Source organism: Saimiri boliviensis, chromosome 19 (genome assembly GCF_048565385.1).
Source record: "Saimiri boliviensis isolate mSaiBol1 chromosome 19, mSaiBol1.pri, whole genome shotgun sequence".
NCBI lineage: Eukaryota > Metazoa > Chordata > Mammalia > Primates > Cebidae > Saimiri > Saimiri boliviensis.
The window spans coordinates 25,995,165-26,011,897 of NC_133467.1; the positions used below are offsets into that span (position 1 = coordinate 25,995,165).

Consider the following 16,733-nt stretch of genomic DNA (forward strand, 5'->3'; position numbering starts at 1 on the left):
AGAATTTGAGCTAATACTCGAATATAGTAGTTTTGGTTTGGACTACTCATGTATCTGGGCCTTAATGCTGCCTATGCAGTATGTGTGAAATGTCATAGTCCCATAGATGGAGGGACAGCCAGGAGCTTTGACTATGTTCTGCTGCCCATTCCAGTGTCAGGTTCCATAGGCTGTATGGCTGTATGTACAGCACAGAGGAAACTGCAAACAGGAAAACTTCTCACTACTCACTAGGACCTGGTCTGAATTCCTAGTCATCTACCCACCTGGTGGAACTACAGAATGCTGGAGGGTCTCCCTTTGCCTCGTGTATTTCAGTCTACACTCGTTTTCTGCTCTCCATTCCAGTTTTCCTAGGAAATCATTTTCTAAAGAGGGGAGATGGAGTAAAGTGCAGGGCAGGAAGGTAGAAACAGTAATACTTTGCATTTTCACAAGAGCCCCTGAAAATCTGAACTTTGCCCCCAAAGGCTGGTTTCATCTGTAACAGCATTGCCAACTGTGGGGACTCTGAGTGCAATCATCTCTTCTCTAATTAGGTTAAGAAACAAATGCTTATTATCAAGCCTCATGTAGAAAAATAATTATTTTAATGAGGGAAAAAGGTGTTAGAAACCATGTAATTTCAGACTTAGAATAAAACTTATTTTTTCCTCCAAGAATTTAAGTAATTATCTTTTGGCTGTAGGTGTATCACTGGGCAAAACCAGGTGTGATAAGGCTGGCAGTACTTCTCCAGGCAGGTGGGAGGACTCACTTAGCATGTGCTTTTGTTGTTGTTCTGAATTTATAAAAAAAAAAAAGCTTTTAGGTTCAGGAGTACACGTGTGCAGGTTTGTTACGTAGCGTGTTCTTAGTACCTTTGTCACCCACTCCTCTGATCAGCCAAGCACAAAGTTAATCAAACACTTTTCCTTGCCATTGCCTGAAGTGATGCCCACAGGGAAATGCCTGTGTCCTACTATGCCTTTGACTCATTCCAAAATGCCTGTGGGAGGAAGAATAAGAGTAAGGAAGCTTAGCTGAGGGGTCAGATTTGGAGTGGCTCAGCATTTAATTCTAATGGGTTGAAAAGGACAACATGGCCAGATTATTTCTGGAGAATCAACTACTACTTTATGGGCACTGTAAATTGTTAGGACTAATGTTACTAAAAGCATACAATTAAGACTTATGGGTTCATACTTTCATTTAAAATTCAGATCCCTTTATGGAATTTCTTTCATGTGACTTTGGTAACGTACCATTACTGAGAGCATGCAAAACATGGCTGAGGAAAAAAGGTATTTATGCCAAACCTCCCCCACTGCACACACTTTCCTCCCTGGGCCTTCACAGATACCAATATTACACTGCATCTCATCAATGCTTTTCGATTCAAAGGTGTAGTATGTTGGTACCAAACTGGAAGGAGAATGAGGTATAGCCATTAGCCCGAATGTAACTTTTCACAATGCTAATAGGTAAAGAAAACCACCATAGCCTATTGTCTTTATTATCAAAGTTTATTGTTGGGGTCAGTTCCTATCTACTAGGGAGTACAACTATGTCTCATTATGTGCTATAGTAATTCTAGGGTAACAGCCATTCTGCAAAATAGTTGTACTGGGGCTCTGTTAGGCATAGATCATAATTAAGTCAGTGGAAGAATGAGCCCAGAGAAACCCTGACAGTAGAGCCATTACTCTAGGCAAGTTCCAGTGCTGTGCAACCTGTAAGGCATCATCGCTCAGGTGATGATGAGACTCACGGAGGTGTTGGAGTGAAACAGGAGTTGAACCCATTTTCTACTCTTCTTGGCAGGAAAACTATGGCTCCAAGGCAGGAACCCAAAATTAGGTCTTGTAAAATCTTTCAAGTTCCCAAAGCAAGAGAAATAAGACATAAAGAAGAAACAGCGAGTAATTAGGACAGTAGATGAAAAATTAGGTGGAACTGGAGGGAATGGAAACTTCTGGAATGCAGAGTAGCTGGGTTTAGATGCCATTTGAGATGACCAAGAATACAGTACAGGAAAAAGCAAATGGGGAAACAATTAAAATATTGACAGTTATTCAGATACTAGAGATTAAGTAAAATTTCCCCCTAAGGGGAAAACTGCTTTAAAAGGATCAGAAAAGTGAATCAGTAACAGGAAAATGAGTACCTGAGTACAAATAGGTGTTTCAAGATGCCAAGAACAGTTTATTATACAGGTGAGCTGAGTCTACAGGAAGGAAAAGTGGTTATGGCAGCCTGTTTCCAGATTTGACATTGGAATGACATTTCTAGCAATGGCTTTGTCTATGAGGTCCTGGCATATTTTTTGTAGCACAGATCGCTTTTAAAGGAATGTTTTCATAACACTCAAACTTATGTGGGAATGCAAATTACTATAGTGTAAAAATTCAGTGACCTGCCACCTATTACTGGAGGGCAGGAGATTAGCAAATCTTGAAAGAGCTGTGGTTAAAAGCCCCCACTGCCCCTGTGATAAAAGTATTAAAGAAATTAACAAAACAAGCAGCAGATGAGTCAATGGGCCTTGTACCACGTAGACAGCAGATAATTTATAGCGACTTCTTCTGCAGGCAGCCTGAGAAACAGAAGAGCTTGCATACGAAATCTTGCCCTATCATTAAATATAATAATGAAAAAAAAGGGCCATGAAATGAGACCCTAAAAAAATCTAGCTGCCAATCAGGTTGGGATGATAAATAAAACAGCATAGTTTAACCTATATTTTCCACACTAACCCAGTTTGTCTATAGAAAAGCCATCTGCTGGCACCAGGCCAGTATGTCTTAATTTGGTTGTTATCCTAAGTATCTCATTTTTCCAAAAGAGGAAATGTGTAAGTAGCAGGTATACATAAGTGACACATTTCTACAAAGCTTTTTGGAAGTGCTACTTTTGGAAGCATTTTCAAAGGCAGAATAAAACTTTACTTGAGGTTTTCTCCATAGAAGGACACCAGAGTTGTGCCCATATGATGAGTCCCATGTTGCTGTTGAACAAATTGTCTCTTCTCCAGGAAATACCTTTGTTTGTTCATATTTACAGGTTTCTTTTGATAGACAGATGGAGTAATCTCCAAAACAAGAAATGGGGCAGAAGCAGTTTCGTTTCTGATCATGTCTCTGATGAAATGATAGGTCCTAGACTTTTGTGATACCTTATATGGTGTCGGGGAGGGGCTGGGCTGTGTCCTGGGATGGATGTATAGGCTGCTGTCTGGACCCAGGCTGTTACGAGCCCTGTGCCCTTTTCCTGATGTTCCCTGCACATGCAGTACATCCACACTTTCAGGAATAATCTTCATGAGGATTTGCCTCTCCAACTGTTTCAATCAGAGTTCCATTTGCTGGAAAACAGAGAGAACCTAAATGAATTAACCCTTGGCTTTTTGGAATAACTTTTAACAAACATAATAAATCCATCAGATTTCCAAATTGATGACAAGAGGCAGCTTTATGGCCACTTGGTCTCCCAAATCTCTTGTTCACTGTGAATCTGTCTACTCCCATCACTTCTTCAGGAGCTGCACAGAGAACTGTGGCCGTCTAGAAGAGCAAAAGCTCAGGACCAACATTAGATGCTAACATTTGTAGATGTAGCTTAGCATAGCTTTTTCTCCTTCCCTCTTCTGGCAGGTTTTAATCATGTCTCTGAGGTAGTAAGGAGCTTAGGAAATTAAAAGTGCACAAAAATGTTATCTAACAAAAAGAGGGCAAAGTCAAAGGTAAATGAGGAAAAGATGGAAACTAAATGTAATGATCAGCAGAAAAGGGAGGCTGGATTCATGGGGTTTCTCAAAGCAGGGGGAACACAAGCGGTAAAAGAACCAATTTTGGTGATTTTGAATGTAACAGTGAGAACTTCTCCTTGCTCCATTTAATTCCAGGGATCTCAGAATTACAATAGGATTCAGCAATATGAGTATATTTTGATTTGGGGGCAAGGAAGGAGATGTAAGTCACTCTTTGAAACATCTGGACTTACATAGTTGAAGTGGGTAAAAGACGGTTCCCATTAACATTTCATTTGGAGAAAAAAGCAAGGAAGATGAAAGCACCTAATTATACTTTAAAAGAAACAAGAATGTGTGAAGCTGATTGATGGTTTCAGGTCCTCTGTAAAAGAGGCGGCTTCTTCCTTCATATAAAACACTGTGTCTGGAGAATCAAATTAATTTATAATTAGGGAGATAAGAATGAGAAGGTAAATGAACTGTTTGTTCTTTGTGGGTGTCTCCCCCTGCTGTACATGCTCATCTTCCTCTCTGGAGTTGTGGGTGGGTGGGGTCATTTCACTAGTGTTGTCTCGGTTAGGCCTCCTTTCCTATTTTCCTTTGGAAGCTGCTCTTCTTCTGTACTCAACCCGGAAAATTCCAGGCCTATTGTCCTCAGCCCTCAAACTTTATTCACTAGAGTCTGTTTTATTTTTTTTTGTTGTTGCTTTAAAGATTCAATTTAAAAACACCTTCAGACATCTGCACTACAGGGAATTATTGTAATAGCCCACATGAAAGTCATAATGAGACTAAGATGATGCTTTAAAACCCCTGAAGTCCCTAGCGCAGGTGTCCCCAGACTTTTTACACAGGGGGCCAGTTCACTGTCCCTCAGACCGCTGGAGGGCTGCCACATACTGTGCTCCTCTAACTGACCACCAGTGAAAGAGGTGCCCCTTCCTGAAGTGTGGCGCGGGGCTGGATAAATGGCCTCAGGGGGCTGCATGTGGCCCACAGGCCATAGTTCGGGGATGCCTGCCCTAGCGAAAAGCCAAGCAGAGCTATTATTATTTCCTAGTGGCATACTGAGACCCGAGGCTCAGAGGACACCATACTGAAGGTACACTTACTGCTCTCCCTATTTCACGGTCCTACAGGCCAGGGAAAGTGAGTACAACTGTCCCAGCATGTCAGTTACACATACTGGCCATAAATGTTCAGCATAATTTGTAAGCGAAAGAAAAATGTTGGCTTTTCAGACAAAATTTTGTGTGAACTGAACAATGTCAGACTATGCTTCTTTGGGCCCAAATAATTTCTCTCAACTTTACAGCTCTCAGATATTCTGGAAGCTCATTCTTTGTTAATTTCATCTATTATACAAGTGTTTCTGGTTCCAGGCCACAGAGCAAAATAGACACAAAGTAAATCAAACAACAGAAGTTTCATATAAAGGAGAAAATGCTAATGGTCTGTTATCTATACCAGCAGTCCCAGACTTTTTTGGTACCAGGGACTGGTTTTGTGGAAGACAGTTTTTCCATAGACCCAGGGTGTCGGGGGGTAGGAGGATGGTTTTGGGATTAAACTGTTCCACCTCAGATCGTCGGGCATTAGATTCTCAAAAGGAGCATGCAACCTAGATCCCTCACATGTGCAGCTCACAACAGGGTTTGTGCTCCTATGAGAATCTAATGCTGCTGCTCATCCAACAGGAGGCGGAGCTCAGGTGATAATGCTAGCACACTCACCTCCTGCTATGCGGCCCAGTTCCTGACAGGCCATGGACTGGTATGGTCTGTGGCCTGGGGTTTCGGAACACCTGATCTATACTACTGCATTGTAGGCTCTAAAGGAACTTAAACACAGAAAAATACTGGAAAGAGAGAAGGTGTCTATAGAACACAAACATGTCAATCAGCAAAGGCACTGTGTATCTATTCCTGAGTAGTTACCTGTCCCCTTCCCTTCAGTTGCCCTCAGCCATGCTTTCGGTGTCACATTCTTTTGGTGGTTCTCCTCCTCCTGGCAACTCACTCTCAATTTCCCAGAGGACATCGTCTTCCTCCTCCAAGTTGCTAGAGATATGGCACTTCTTGAACCCTTGGACAATGGACTCACTTGAGATGCTATTCCACGCGACCATGACCCACTCCAGAAAGAGGCCCAGGGGTGGCTTCTTAGCATTCCCTGTTGGGCTCAGTGCCAGGTTTCCAGCCAGAAGCCAGTTGGAGTACTGGGCCCGTACACTGTCATTCAGTGGCTTGTAGACCACGACATCCAGCACCTGAAGCTGTGAGGTCAGACCCCCTGGGATGATCACCATGTCAGTGTTCATGCTTTCCATGGAGTTCTTCACGGAATCTGTGGCATGGCCCCGGAAGCCATTCAAGATGAGCATCCCTCGCTGCTTAGGCACCGCTCCTGTCCTCCGTCTCCACACCACTTCCAACCAGTCCTGCATCAAGTCTTCAGTCATCCACCCATACCGGTGGCAGCGGATTTCCATCCCACTGGGAAACTTCCCTGGGGGAATATACGTTCCCCTCAAAATGATGTACGGAGGTAACTTCCTCCCATCAGCCAAGACACCAAGCATTGCTGTGATTTTCAGTTTTTCCCTGCCTGGTGTCTTGACCAAGACAGGCTTTTCGCCCTGGTTATCAACAGTTACCCGTGACGGCACCTCTAAACAAATGGGCGTCTCATCTGCATTCCCCATCTGAGCTACCTCATAGTCATGTGCCCTGCGCAGAGCCAGGACACTGCGCTGGTAAGTGACAAGTTTCTCAGTCAGGTCTTCTGGCAGGTGCTGGGGCACAGGCACTTTATGCCTCAGAGACAGGTCATACCTTCTCATCATTCTTCGACACCAACCCAAGCTTGCCTTGAACCCTTTCTCTGGAATGTTCATTTCCTGGGCGATTTCGAGAGCTTTCAGCTGCATCGCCTCCCGGGTGATGGGGTCCCCTTTGGCCTGCATGTATCTGACATATTCGGCCACACGTTGGTCCACCAGAGCAAACCTCCCATTCTTCGGGCCTCGGAATGCCCGCCGCATGGCATGGGCGTTTTGAAGCTGTGGCTTCACTTTGCGCCAGTCTCGAACATTTTTTTCCAATACTCCAAACTGCTTGGCAGCCTGGCAGTTGTTGGTGCTCTCAGCATATTCCACCACCATCAGCTTGAACCCTGCGTCGTAACTGCGGCGCATGCCCCGGCTGAACTGAAACTTCCCAGCTATGTCGTCAGCTGAGAGGTCATACCCTGGGAAGCCCATGGCCATGTAGAAGGGGTACCCCTCACTCCACTCGGGCAGCTCTGTGATATCCCGAGGCAGACGGAGGCCAAAGCTGTCGAAGTGCTGAGGCTGAGGAAAGTGGGAGGTAGCATTCATTGGGCTTGGCCAGTCTGGAGGCTTGACGTCAGATTCTTCATTTTCTGAGAGACAAATAGGGAAGGGCAAAAATAATGCCAATAAGTAAAATGACTTATACCCTGATTTTTGGAGGTTGAAATGCCAAGAATACCCTAATTGATGTTCACCAAAAGTAGTAAGTTCAATAACAGGTAACATTGCAAGTCCTTATCCATATGCCAATTTATATGGACTACCCACATCCAGTTCTCTCAGTAATTGTAAGTTACTGTTCCTTCTTTGCTATGGAGGTTACATAATACAGCAAGGTAGCCAAGCCAGAAAGTGGCAGAGCTGGGAATTGAACATAGGCACCAAGCTTGGACCAAATAATCTGGGGGCTATGTTTGCGCCAAAATACTTTTTATGTGAATGAGAAGCCAAATGTAAACCACACTACCATATAATAATTGCCATATAATAATTACAGAGATACTTCATGGCCTGAAGCATATCCCTTTTGAACCAAGAAGACCTATAGCCAAAACCATGCTTAGCAAAGAGAGGCTTATGAGGCAGAAAATTCGTTCTTGCACATTAATGGTAGAGCTGGGCTTCACTTTATATTTAGAAGGTGGTCACAGAGACCAGGTGCAGTGGCTCATGCCTATGATCCCAGCACTTTGGGAAGCCAGGGTGGGCGGACTACAAGGTTAAGAGATTGAGACCATCCTAGCCAACACAGTAGCCCATCCCTACTAAAAATATAAAAATTATCTGGGCATGGTGGTGCGTGCCTGTAGTCTCAGCTACTTGGGAAGCTGAGGCAGGAGAGTCACTAGAACCCACGAAGTGGAGGCTGCAGTGAGCTGAGATTGCACCACTGCACTCCAGCCTGATGGCAGAGCAAGACTCTGTCTCCAAAAAAAAAGAAGGTGGTCACAGAAATTGAATAGGATTTGGGGAAATTACCCTATCTCACCCAAACTAACTAAAATGCCATCAGTTGTAGGATGCATCACTATGTGTCATTAAGAAAGAAAACACTACTAATTAAGCTGTGACATGCCATTGATTTTAAGAGGCATTCTCAATTTCAGAGACAGTAAAGCAATGGGGGAAAAACATGTCTTAGAGTTAGTGAAATACGGCATTTTAAACTCTTACTTCTGGAGAAAAGACAAAACTATTCCAGCCATCTGGAAGCAATGCCATATTCATTCAACTGCAGCCACACTAACCATTTTTCTTGATAAAGGACTAGGTACTTCTTAAGATACATTTGCTCAAATGTATTGCTGTTGCTTTTTCTATCCAATATGAAATGGACAGGAAGCCGGGTAACTCAGGAAGTGTGCTCCCTCTCACTATTCTTTGTTTGCAGAGGTGCACGGTATGCTACTGAGGTAGCCCTGTTCAGCCACAAGGTGCACTAGACCAAATGCCGCACAAGCTCATTTCACTTCATCCACATAGAAGGTCATACATCGAGTCTTGTTACTCAGAGCTGACAAAGGAAGAACAGAAGCTCTGAGGTAAAAGCAGTTGCCTAAGGTCACACATTTAGCACTTCGAGAGAGATATTTTAAAACTCCAAAGCCCATAATCCTTCTATCTCACTGTTAAATACCCCATGGAATGGCCACTGAAAATCCCACTTCAGTGTTCCCAGCGGGACGGACGCTGGACGGATTTACTTGTAGTACCTGCAGAGGTGCCTCCTTGGAGCTGCCACTCGTCACAATTCTGAGACTCCTCCTCCCCTTCCAACCGGGTGATCATGTCTGGCTTAGGGAATGGGAATTCTGTTTACAGGAAATAAAATAGGTAACAGCTGCGTGTTACTGTCCTGGAGCACTACCAGAATGAGTAATATACTTAAGAACTACTCTCCCCTTCTTTGTGAAAACAAGGGGAGAAGGCTTAGGGATACTTAAAGAAAAAAGATAACGGAAAATGGATCTGTCCAAGGAAATGGATGGATCTCTCCTAATGAGGATGGTACTGGCACCGACAATAAAAGAACTGCATTTAGAAGGGAAGAGAAGGAATGCAGCTGCTGATCCAATGATTTGGTACCTGTATGAGCAAACTGGGAAATCTCTTCAAATGGGTACTTCTGCTGATAAAATGGATGATATCAATTTGGGGTGGGGGCTGGGGAGAGGAGTCTTTGGGAGTGTGTGTCCCCAAGCTTCTGAGGCTGACAGGATAACAAGGCCTGCCTTCCCTCCTAAGGGACAGTGAGGCACAGGCCCAGATCCATGGGGACATTTCTTGGGGTTTTTTTCCTTAAAATGCGAATGCCTGGGTTGAAAGGGCAGTTCTGAGGCAGCACGGGTTGCTGAGTAGGACAGCACAGTATTTATATACTGCCCAAACAAAAAACTGGAAATTAAATGGGGATAGACATTGAGGGGGCAGGGCCTAAGTTCAGGAGAAAGGGATGTTGGATATACCAGAGAAGAGAATCATGTAAACAGTTCTCTGGGCTCAGAGCTTCCAGGAGACAAAGGAAAGCAAAGCTTTACCCAGGGACAGGACGGTTTCATAATTCATCCTCATGACTTCCCGGTACAGGGCCTTTTGTTGCTCCGTCAAAACTTCCCACTCCTCATCGGAAAAATATATGGCCACCTCATCAAACAGGGCTGGTACCTGGAAGAGTGAACAGCCCTTTCTCAATGATCAACAGCCACATGCACGCAGACAGACTTTCAGACCAGACAGGACCTTACAGACAGCCTGGCACAGCCCCTCCTCTCACAGGTCAGGTAAGGGACCCTGACCCAGGGGAAAACAGACTGTCCACATTCATACAGCTGCTAGAGGCCAATGAGGGCAAGAGCACAATCCTGTGCTCACACAGCGGCTGCCACCCTCAGTTCAGATAAGGTAAGCAGCACCTTGAGAAGAAAACTAACCCTACCATGATCACCGGGTGGGGGACATTGGGACATTGTATCCTCATGCGCTGCAGTGAGAGCTGCTCACGGCTCACTTCTGACCCACCCACACCCAGATAGTGTCTCACCAACACACTCACCCCCAATTCCCTCCCACCCCAGAAAAGGACCCTTGGCTCGGGGTGAGTTAGGTTTGTAAATTTGAATAGGATCACTGCCCTCCATGGGATCTTTGTGGTTTTCCAGGGCACTGCATTTCCAAGGGTACTTAACCAAAGTGTTAGACTTGGAACTTTCCAAAGCTGCCCAGGGAGGAGCCCTACTTGGCCTTTCCGATCCACAAGAGCATGAAGAGGAAAATAGAAGGGCTAATTAGAGCTTAAAGTATGTAATGAAATTCCAGAGCAAATTCATTCGCTTTGATCCTAGACCAGGTAGGCAGAAGCCCAAGTTCTGTGTCCCCCCTCACTGCTCCTCTGCTTCCCAGCCCAGCACAAGGGGGCTCCTCAGTGGTCCAGGGCAGCCAAGCCACCCAAACCAACCTCCCCTCTTTGTTTTTCACTGTATTTTTTCGTTCAGTCATTAAAAACCCTACTCCGAAGCTCATCCTATTTAGTGATAAGGTGGCACTGGACAGCTTGTTGCAGGATGGTTATTTTGTATTCTTGACTTCGAAGCTATTTCCCAAAGCTCTATCTTAGGTCTGAGTGATTATGATGTTGTTTTTCCTCAGTGTAGAAAATCAGTGTCCATACACTATATAGACTGTAGCCACTTCAGGGGTGAGGCCATCAGTCACATGCATTGGCCTTTCCTCCCTGACCCATGGAAGCCCCCTTGTTCTCTCCCTACTTCCACAGCACCTCACATGTAGGAAGCACATACCAGGAAAGGCCCTGTAACTGCTTCATTTATTAATTTATTCCCTACAACGGGCCTGTGGAGAAGCAGATACCTCTATTTTTTTTTTTTCCTCTGAGACAGAGTCTTGCTCTGTTGCCCAGGGTGGAGTGCAGTGGCACAATCTTGGCTCACTGCAACCTCTGCCTCCTGGGTTCAAGCAATTCTCCTGCCTCAGCCTCCCAAATAGCTGGGGTTACAGGTGTACGCCACCACACCTGGCTCATTTTTGTATTTTTAGTAGAGACGAGGTTTTACCATGTTGGCCAGGCTGGTCTTAAACTCCCGATCTCCCCACCTTAGCCTCCCAAAGTGCTGGGATTACAGGTGTGAGCCACTGTGCCCTATTTAATCAAATAGATTAAAATGATTCTATTAAATCAAATAGAATATGGGCTCAGAGAGGTCTCATTTCCAGTCTAACGTCATAGGCAATAAATGGCAGGGTTGCATTTTGGACCCAGCACTGCCTAACCCCAAGGCTCCAGCAATACCAAGCACAGCTGTCTCCTGATGACTAACCCTCAACTCTCTGTAGCTCTGTGCTCCCCTTGTACTCAGCTGTGTACTGTTCCCTGAACAACCATTCCCTGATGCCCCCATACCTTGGCCCATAATCTCTCCCACCCTTGAAAGACCTCCCCTTTCTTGGTCTAGCTGACACCCACCCATCTTCCAGGACTCAGCCCAAACGCCCTGCTCCCTGGGAAGCCTGCTCTACCATACTGTGAACACACTCACATGTCCCTGTGATGCCCTGGCTCCACGCTCCCGGGGCACTCGTCACACCGTAGAATTCTTTTGGTGGACTGTCTGCTCCCTCCACTAGAATCTGAGCTCCCTGAAGGCAGAATCTGTACTTACTCCTTTTTGCTTCCCTAAGCCTAGGACAGTTCCTGGAGCTAGGAGTCACTGAAAAACGTGTGTTTGAATATACAATCTAGGCAAATCTCTGGATTTCCCTTCTCTTGTTCCACTTGGAACTGTTTCAAAGAATCATTAAATTTTATCTGTCACAAAACCAAGCCTGCTCTTTGGAGTAAGAATGGCCAAAAATCCCTAAGTGTAAAATACAAGGCGGTAAAACGGATTCGTCTCCAGGCTTTCCTCAGAATTCCTCGCCCTGGAAAGCCAGTCAGCCCAGGAATTTTCCACCCCACTCCTTTCCCACTTCCCAGGCTTTTAAAGAACTCTCCCTTTGGCCTTTTTTTCTCCCTGGGAAGTCCCAGATCCAGGCCATACCTATTTATAGTCACCTTCCCTTTGCTGATAAAATGGGAACAGGACTGGCTATGCCTGTCATTTCAGAGGGGCTATCAATACTCTTAGCGGGGGTAACACATTCTAGGCCTGATAAAAACATCAGGTACCAGGAGCCCTGAAGCTGCAAGAAGGCTGGGGGGCTGGTGCAGGATTCATCTCCTCCTATTGATGACTGAGCCATGGAGGATCTTCAAACAAGCCCACATTATGCTCCAGAAGCTCAGTGCAGTGGCTTAGAAATTCTCCTCACAGCAAGCCTCTGTGAGAATGGAACGATGCTTCAGCCAGGCCCTGCTGCGCAGGCCTCTCCTCACTCCACAGAGGCCTTTTATCTGGCCAAACACAGCAGAAGGTAAACAGGGCCGGCCCTGGGCAAAACTGAGAAGTCAGGCAGTCTTCGTACCACCTCCAGACACCCCTTCTCGGCCTTGCAGGTAGGAGCCCTCAATCCCTGCCCTCCTCCCTTTCCTCAGAAGATCAAGGACTCACTGGTAAGTTCTTCCTCCAGCTTGTGTGCACTGCCTTGCTCTGCTCAGGAAGCTGGCATTCCAACGCTGTCTCCAAGGGTAAACGTTGTAAGTGCTTACACATTGCACAGCCTCACTAAAGCCTTGCAGCCACCCAGCAAAGACATGGGATCTCAGGGGAGTGAGTCTGTACTGACCCACTGATGGCGTGCCTGCTGTGTGCCAAGCACTATATGGGACACTCAGTCATCTATTCTCTCACTTAATCTTCTAAACTAGGGACATGAGGATCACTACCTCACTTTTATGGGTAAGGAAACAGAGTGGTTAAGTAACTTGTCCAAGGTCACAGAGATAGTCTGATGCCAAAACTAGGCTTTCTTAGCAGGCCACTCAGGCCTTAGCATAGTGGCTGTAGAGAGTCTGAGGCCTCATTCCCCAGAGCTAAGGAGAAAGCTTCAACTCGACGGCGCAGCACTCCACGTCCTCCTGGCTGGCTCTGGCCCCTGACCTGGCCGCCTCCTATGCCTGATCCCCTTCCACTCTCTGCCGCGAGTTTCAGGTTCCAGCTGCAGGGGAGCTGCTCCTCTGCACACAGTGCCTTTCCCCGTGCTTCTGCCTGTGTTGTCCTCTTGCCTGAAGCGCAACCCCCTCCCTTCCCTCGGCTGATTCCATCATGACTAAGACTCAGTTCAAAGTACATTCTTCCGTTTTTCTACTTGAAGTTGTATTTCTATTTCAATCCTATAAAATTTTATCCTACTATATTATAGTTCTTATACTTGAAAAGGTTTCACTGATCACCCTACCATAAATTCTCTATAACCAAAATACATATTTTAAAAATAGATTCTTTTCTTCTAATTTAATGCTCTAGAGCAGGGTTTCTCAATCTCAGCACAACTGACATTTTGGGCCAGTTAATTCTTTGTTGTGTGTATGTGTGTGGGTGGGTGGGGCATCCTGTGCATCGCAGATGTCTAGCAGCACCCCTGGCTTCTACCCACTAGATGCCAGGAGGATCTCCCAGTCCCCAACGCCCCCCCGACTCAGTCAGACAACCAAAAGTGTTTCCAGATATTGCCAAATATCCAGAGGTAGGGAAAGGAGGTAGTGTTTCCAGACGTTGACAAATGTCCAGGGGTCGGGGCAAAATTGCTCATTGCTCAAGATTAGGCCTTGTCGAGGAAGCCCCAGAGTTCTCAGCCTGAATGAGGGATCTCCCCACCAGCTCCTGGGGCATCCTTGCAGACCTCCACCACTGCACTCTGCACACTGTGCTTATTATTACTTATGTTTATTTCCCTGCCTTGCTCACAAGACTAGAAATTCCATCAAGAAAAAAAACCTCTCTTTACACCCAGCACTGTGTCTGGTAACTGTGGATGGACGGCCAATTGCCTGGAGGCCACAAGTGCCCAATCCCCAGCACCAGCCAACTGCTGGCCTCCCTCCTCCAGCTCCTCTGGTTGCTTCCTGCTTTCCCTACTCAAGCATGGTTTGTCTTCATCTTGCTCCTTCCTTACTGTCCCAACGTATTCACTTTTAGTGTACCTGTTCTCCAGGGATGTCCATTTAGATGTTCTGGGCTCGCCATTTTAGCCTCAAAGCCCTGAGTTTCGACTGCCCTGGGGTTTTGTTCCAGGCTAAATGGACCTAACACCTGCTGAAATCAGAATTGGGAATAACGATGTAGTGGGCAAAGAACACTGCTAAGACAAAGGCAGTGCAGCATCCAAAGCTAGACTGGCAAACCCAGAGCCTGTGGTTGCACTGCTTTTTTTTTTTTTTTTCAAATTAAGGTATAGCATACATACGGTAAAATGCATTATTGTAAAGCTCAGGAGATCTGTTTTGAAGAACAAATGTCAGTGTACATGTGTATCCTTGGGGTAAAGCAGATAATCTTTCTGCATCCCAGTTCCATCATGTGGTAGGGAACAATTCTGAAGTGCCATGCTTCTATAGATAGAGACTCTTTATGGAAGCAAAGGACACTATGTATACGGACAGTATTTATACACAATAGAAAATAAGCAGAGAAAAGGACTGTCAATTTGTTGCTTATTTAAAATGCTTAGTCTTCATGCCTAATTACCAAGAAGTCCAGTAACTACTGTGAATAACTATCTGTAACTATAAATATCTACTGCATTTGCATGTGTATAAACTGACCTCTATCACATTATTCTCTTGTGTGTATCCTAAATCTCTGTATTCCTTGCTGCCCACCATTTCAACCCAGGCCAGCTGGATACTCAGCTCTCCTGTGTGAACTGTGATAAGAGATGCTCACACAGAACCAACCAGCCTAACCTCTCATGTCAACCCAATGACTCGAGTCTTATTTAAAATGGTTCCCTTCAACCAGCACTAAGTCAGCAAACATCTACTTGGTGCCTACAATGTGCCTGGCAACAAACACAGTGCAGGAGAAGTGGCTGAACGACAGAGACAAGGTCTTGGCTTCTAGGACTTCCAATCGAATGATGACAAGCTACACGGCTGAGGGACTGCTTCCATAACCACCTCCTCCATTCTTTGCACTGCCTTTTAAAGCCACAGGGCTGATTTCTCAGGAATGCAAACACACCGGGCTGGGCTATTTTTACTTCCCTGGCTCTCAGGCCTGCTAGTGCTGGCTGTGCGGACTCCACACCTTCTTACTTACCCATCCGCCCTCAGAGCAGATTCGGACTTTCTGCATGACAACCGGGCCGTCCTCCAGTTCCCGGCTCTGAATCTCTTCTTCCTCTTCCTCTTCTTTCAGGGTCAAATTGAGAGGGTAGGCTGCGGACTCCATCTCTGCAAATAAGATTCACAAATAAGAAAAACCGAGTGTCACTGGAACTTCCCCAAAGCCTATGATGTTGGAGGCTGAACTACATACTAACCTCTTTAGCCCCAAGTATTGGGACTGCTGGAGAGAGGTAAGGGAAGAGTCGGCCAGGAAGCTACAGGGTGTCATGTTTAATTATAAGAGAGGCTATGGGTAGATAACATCTCTGGCTGCCTTCAAATATTTAAAAAGCTATCGGGGGAAGAGAACCCAGACTGGTTTGTAGAGACTGGAGGGCAGAACTGAGGCCAGCCAGTGGGTAAATATTCCACTACAAGGTTTTAAGCTGTGAGAAAGGCAGTACTTTCTCACTGCCAGTCTCACCCAGGGGAAAGGTGCTGATTTCCTATCAGCGAAGGTGTCTGAACACAGATTGGATTGGGTGCTAGAAGCCAGTTAAGCATGGGCGGAGTGGTTGGCTCAGTAGGCCTATCACCTGGATTTTCCAAATTCAAAGGTTCTGTCCACGAGCTGGTTCAGAAAATAGGGTCATTCTACCTTAAGGGACTTTGCAAACCCAGGAGTCAGTGAAATATAGTGAGAGCTATGCCTGGATACCCAAAAAGATGCAGAAATCTGCTGGGGCCCACCATAATAGGGAAATGACCCATTGCCTCTGGGATGCAAATTCTCTCTATTCGCTGACTCTTGGTCTGTACAAAGGGCCGTGCTCCTGCCCTCTACGGGCACAGGCAATTCCTAAGTGCGGAGTGCGGGTGCATCTTAAGGGCCGCATCTTCTAGGACTTGAAAAGAAAAGATCGCTCTGGAGTTCAAAGTCGGTTCTTTCGATAATTCCAAAAAGATGGGCGAACGCGGCATGCTATGATAGGTCTAGGCTTCAGATGCCTGCAGCAGCTGGGGCCCGAACTTGGCCGCGGCCTCCCCGCCGGCTCCCGGGCAGAGGTGGGAGGGGCCGCCGCCCCGCACGAAGGTGCAGCAACCAGGGCCGCCGCCCGCCCTGCCCAGCCTGCGCCACCGCCGCCGCGCCCCGAGGCGCGCTCGGATTTCTCCAGCCATCTTGCCCCATTTCCCTTTCTCCGCGGCCCCGCGCCAGCAGCGCTCCCGCCGCCCCCTCCGCCCGGCCCGCCTCCCGGCCAGGCCCCCTCCCAACCCCAGCGCACCTGCCGGGCGGCGAGAGCCGGCGCCACCCGCCTCCCACGGCGGGCCCGCAACAAAGGCGGCGGCGGCAGCGCAGCCTTGGCGCCCCCGCCCCCGCCGCGGCCCAGCCGCCCGGGACCCGGGGAAGGGGCCGCGCCGCCGCCGCCCCCGCCCCTGCCCGCGCGCAC

General features: G+C 46.7%; 1 protein-coding gene across 3 annotated transcripts in view; it reads right to left on the reverse strand.

The window, feature by feature from the left end:
• Nucleotides 1-2,579: 2,579 nt before the first annotated feature.
• POGK (pogo transposable element derived with KRAB domain) overlaps nucleotides 2,580-16,733 on the reverse strand; it is a 224,568-nt gene continuing 210,414 nt past the window's right edge. For 2 of the 3 annotated variants that reach the window (XM_074389820.1, XM_039459936.2), the window contains 5 exons: nucleotides 15,278-15,411; nucleotides 9,602-9,728; nucleotides 8,777-8,875; nucleotides 5,668-7,153; nucleotides 2,580-3,343 (listed from right to left, as the gene is read on the reverse strand). In XM_074389820.1, the coding sequence (XP_074245921.1) occupies nucleotides 5,682-7,153; nucleotides 8,777-8,875; nucleotides 9,602-9,728; nucleotides 15,278-15,411 (1,832 nt within the window). In that variant the 3' untranslated portion in view covers nucleotides 2,580-3,343; nucleotides 5,668-5,681. Of the gene's footprint in view, nucleotides 3,344-5,667; nucleotides 7,154-8,776; nucleotides 8,876-9,601; nucleotides 9,729-15,277; nucleotides 15,412-16,568; nucleotides 16,681-16,733 lie in introns of those variants that run through there. The other variant, XM_039459937.2, reaches the window with a different exon arrangement.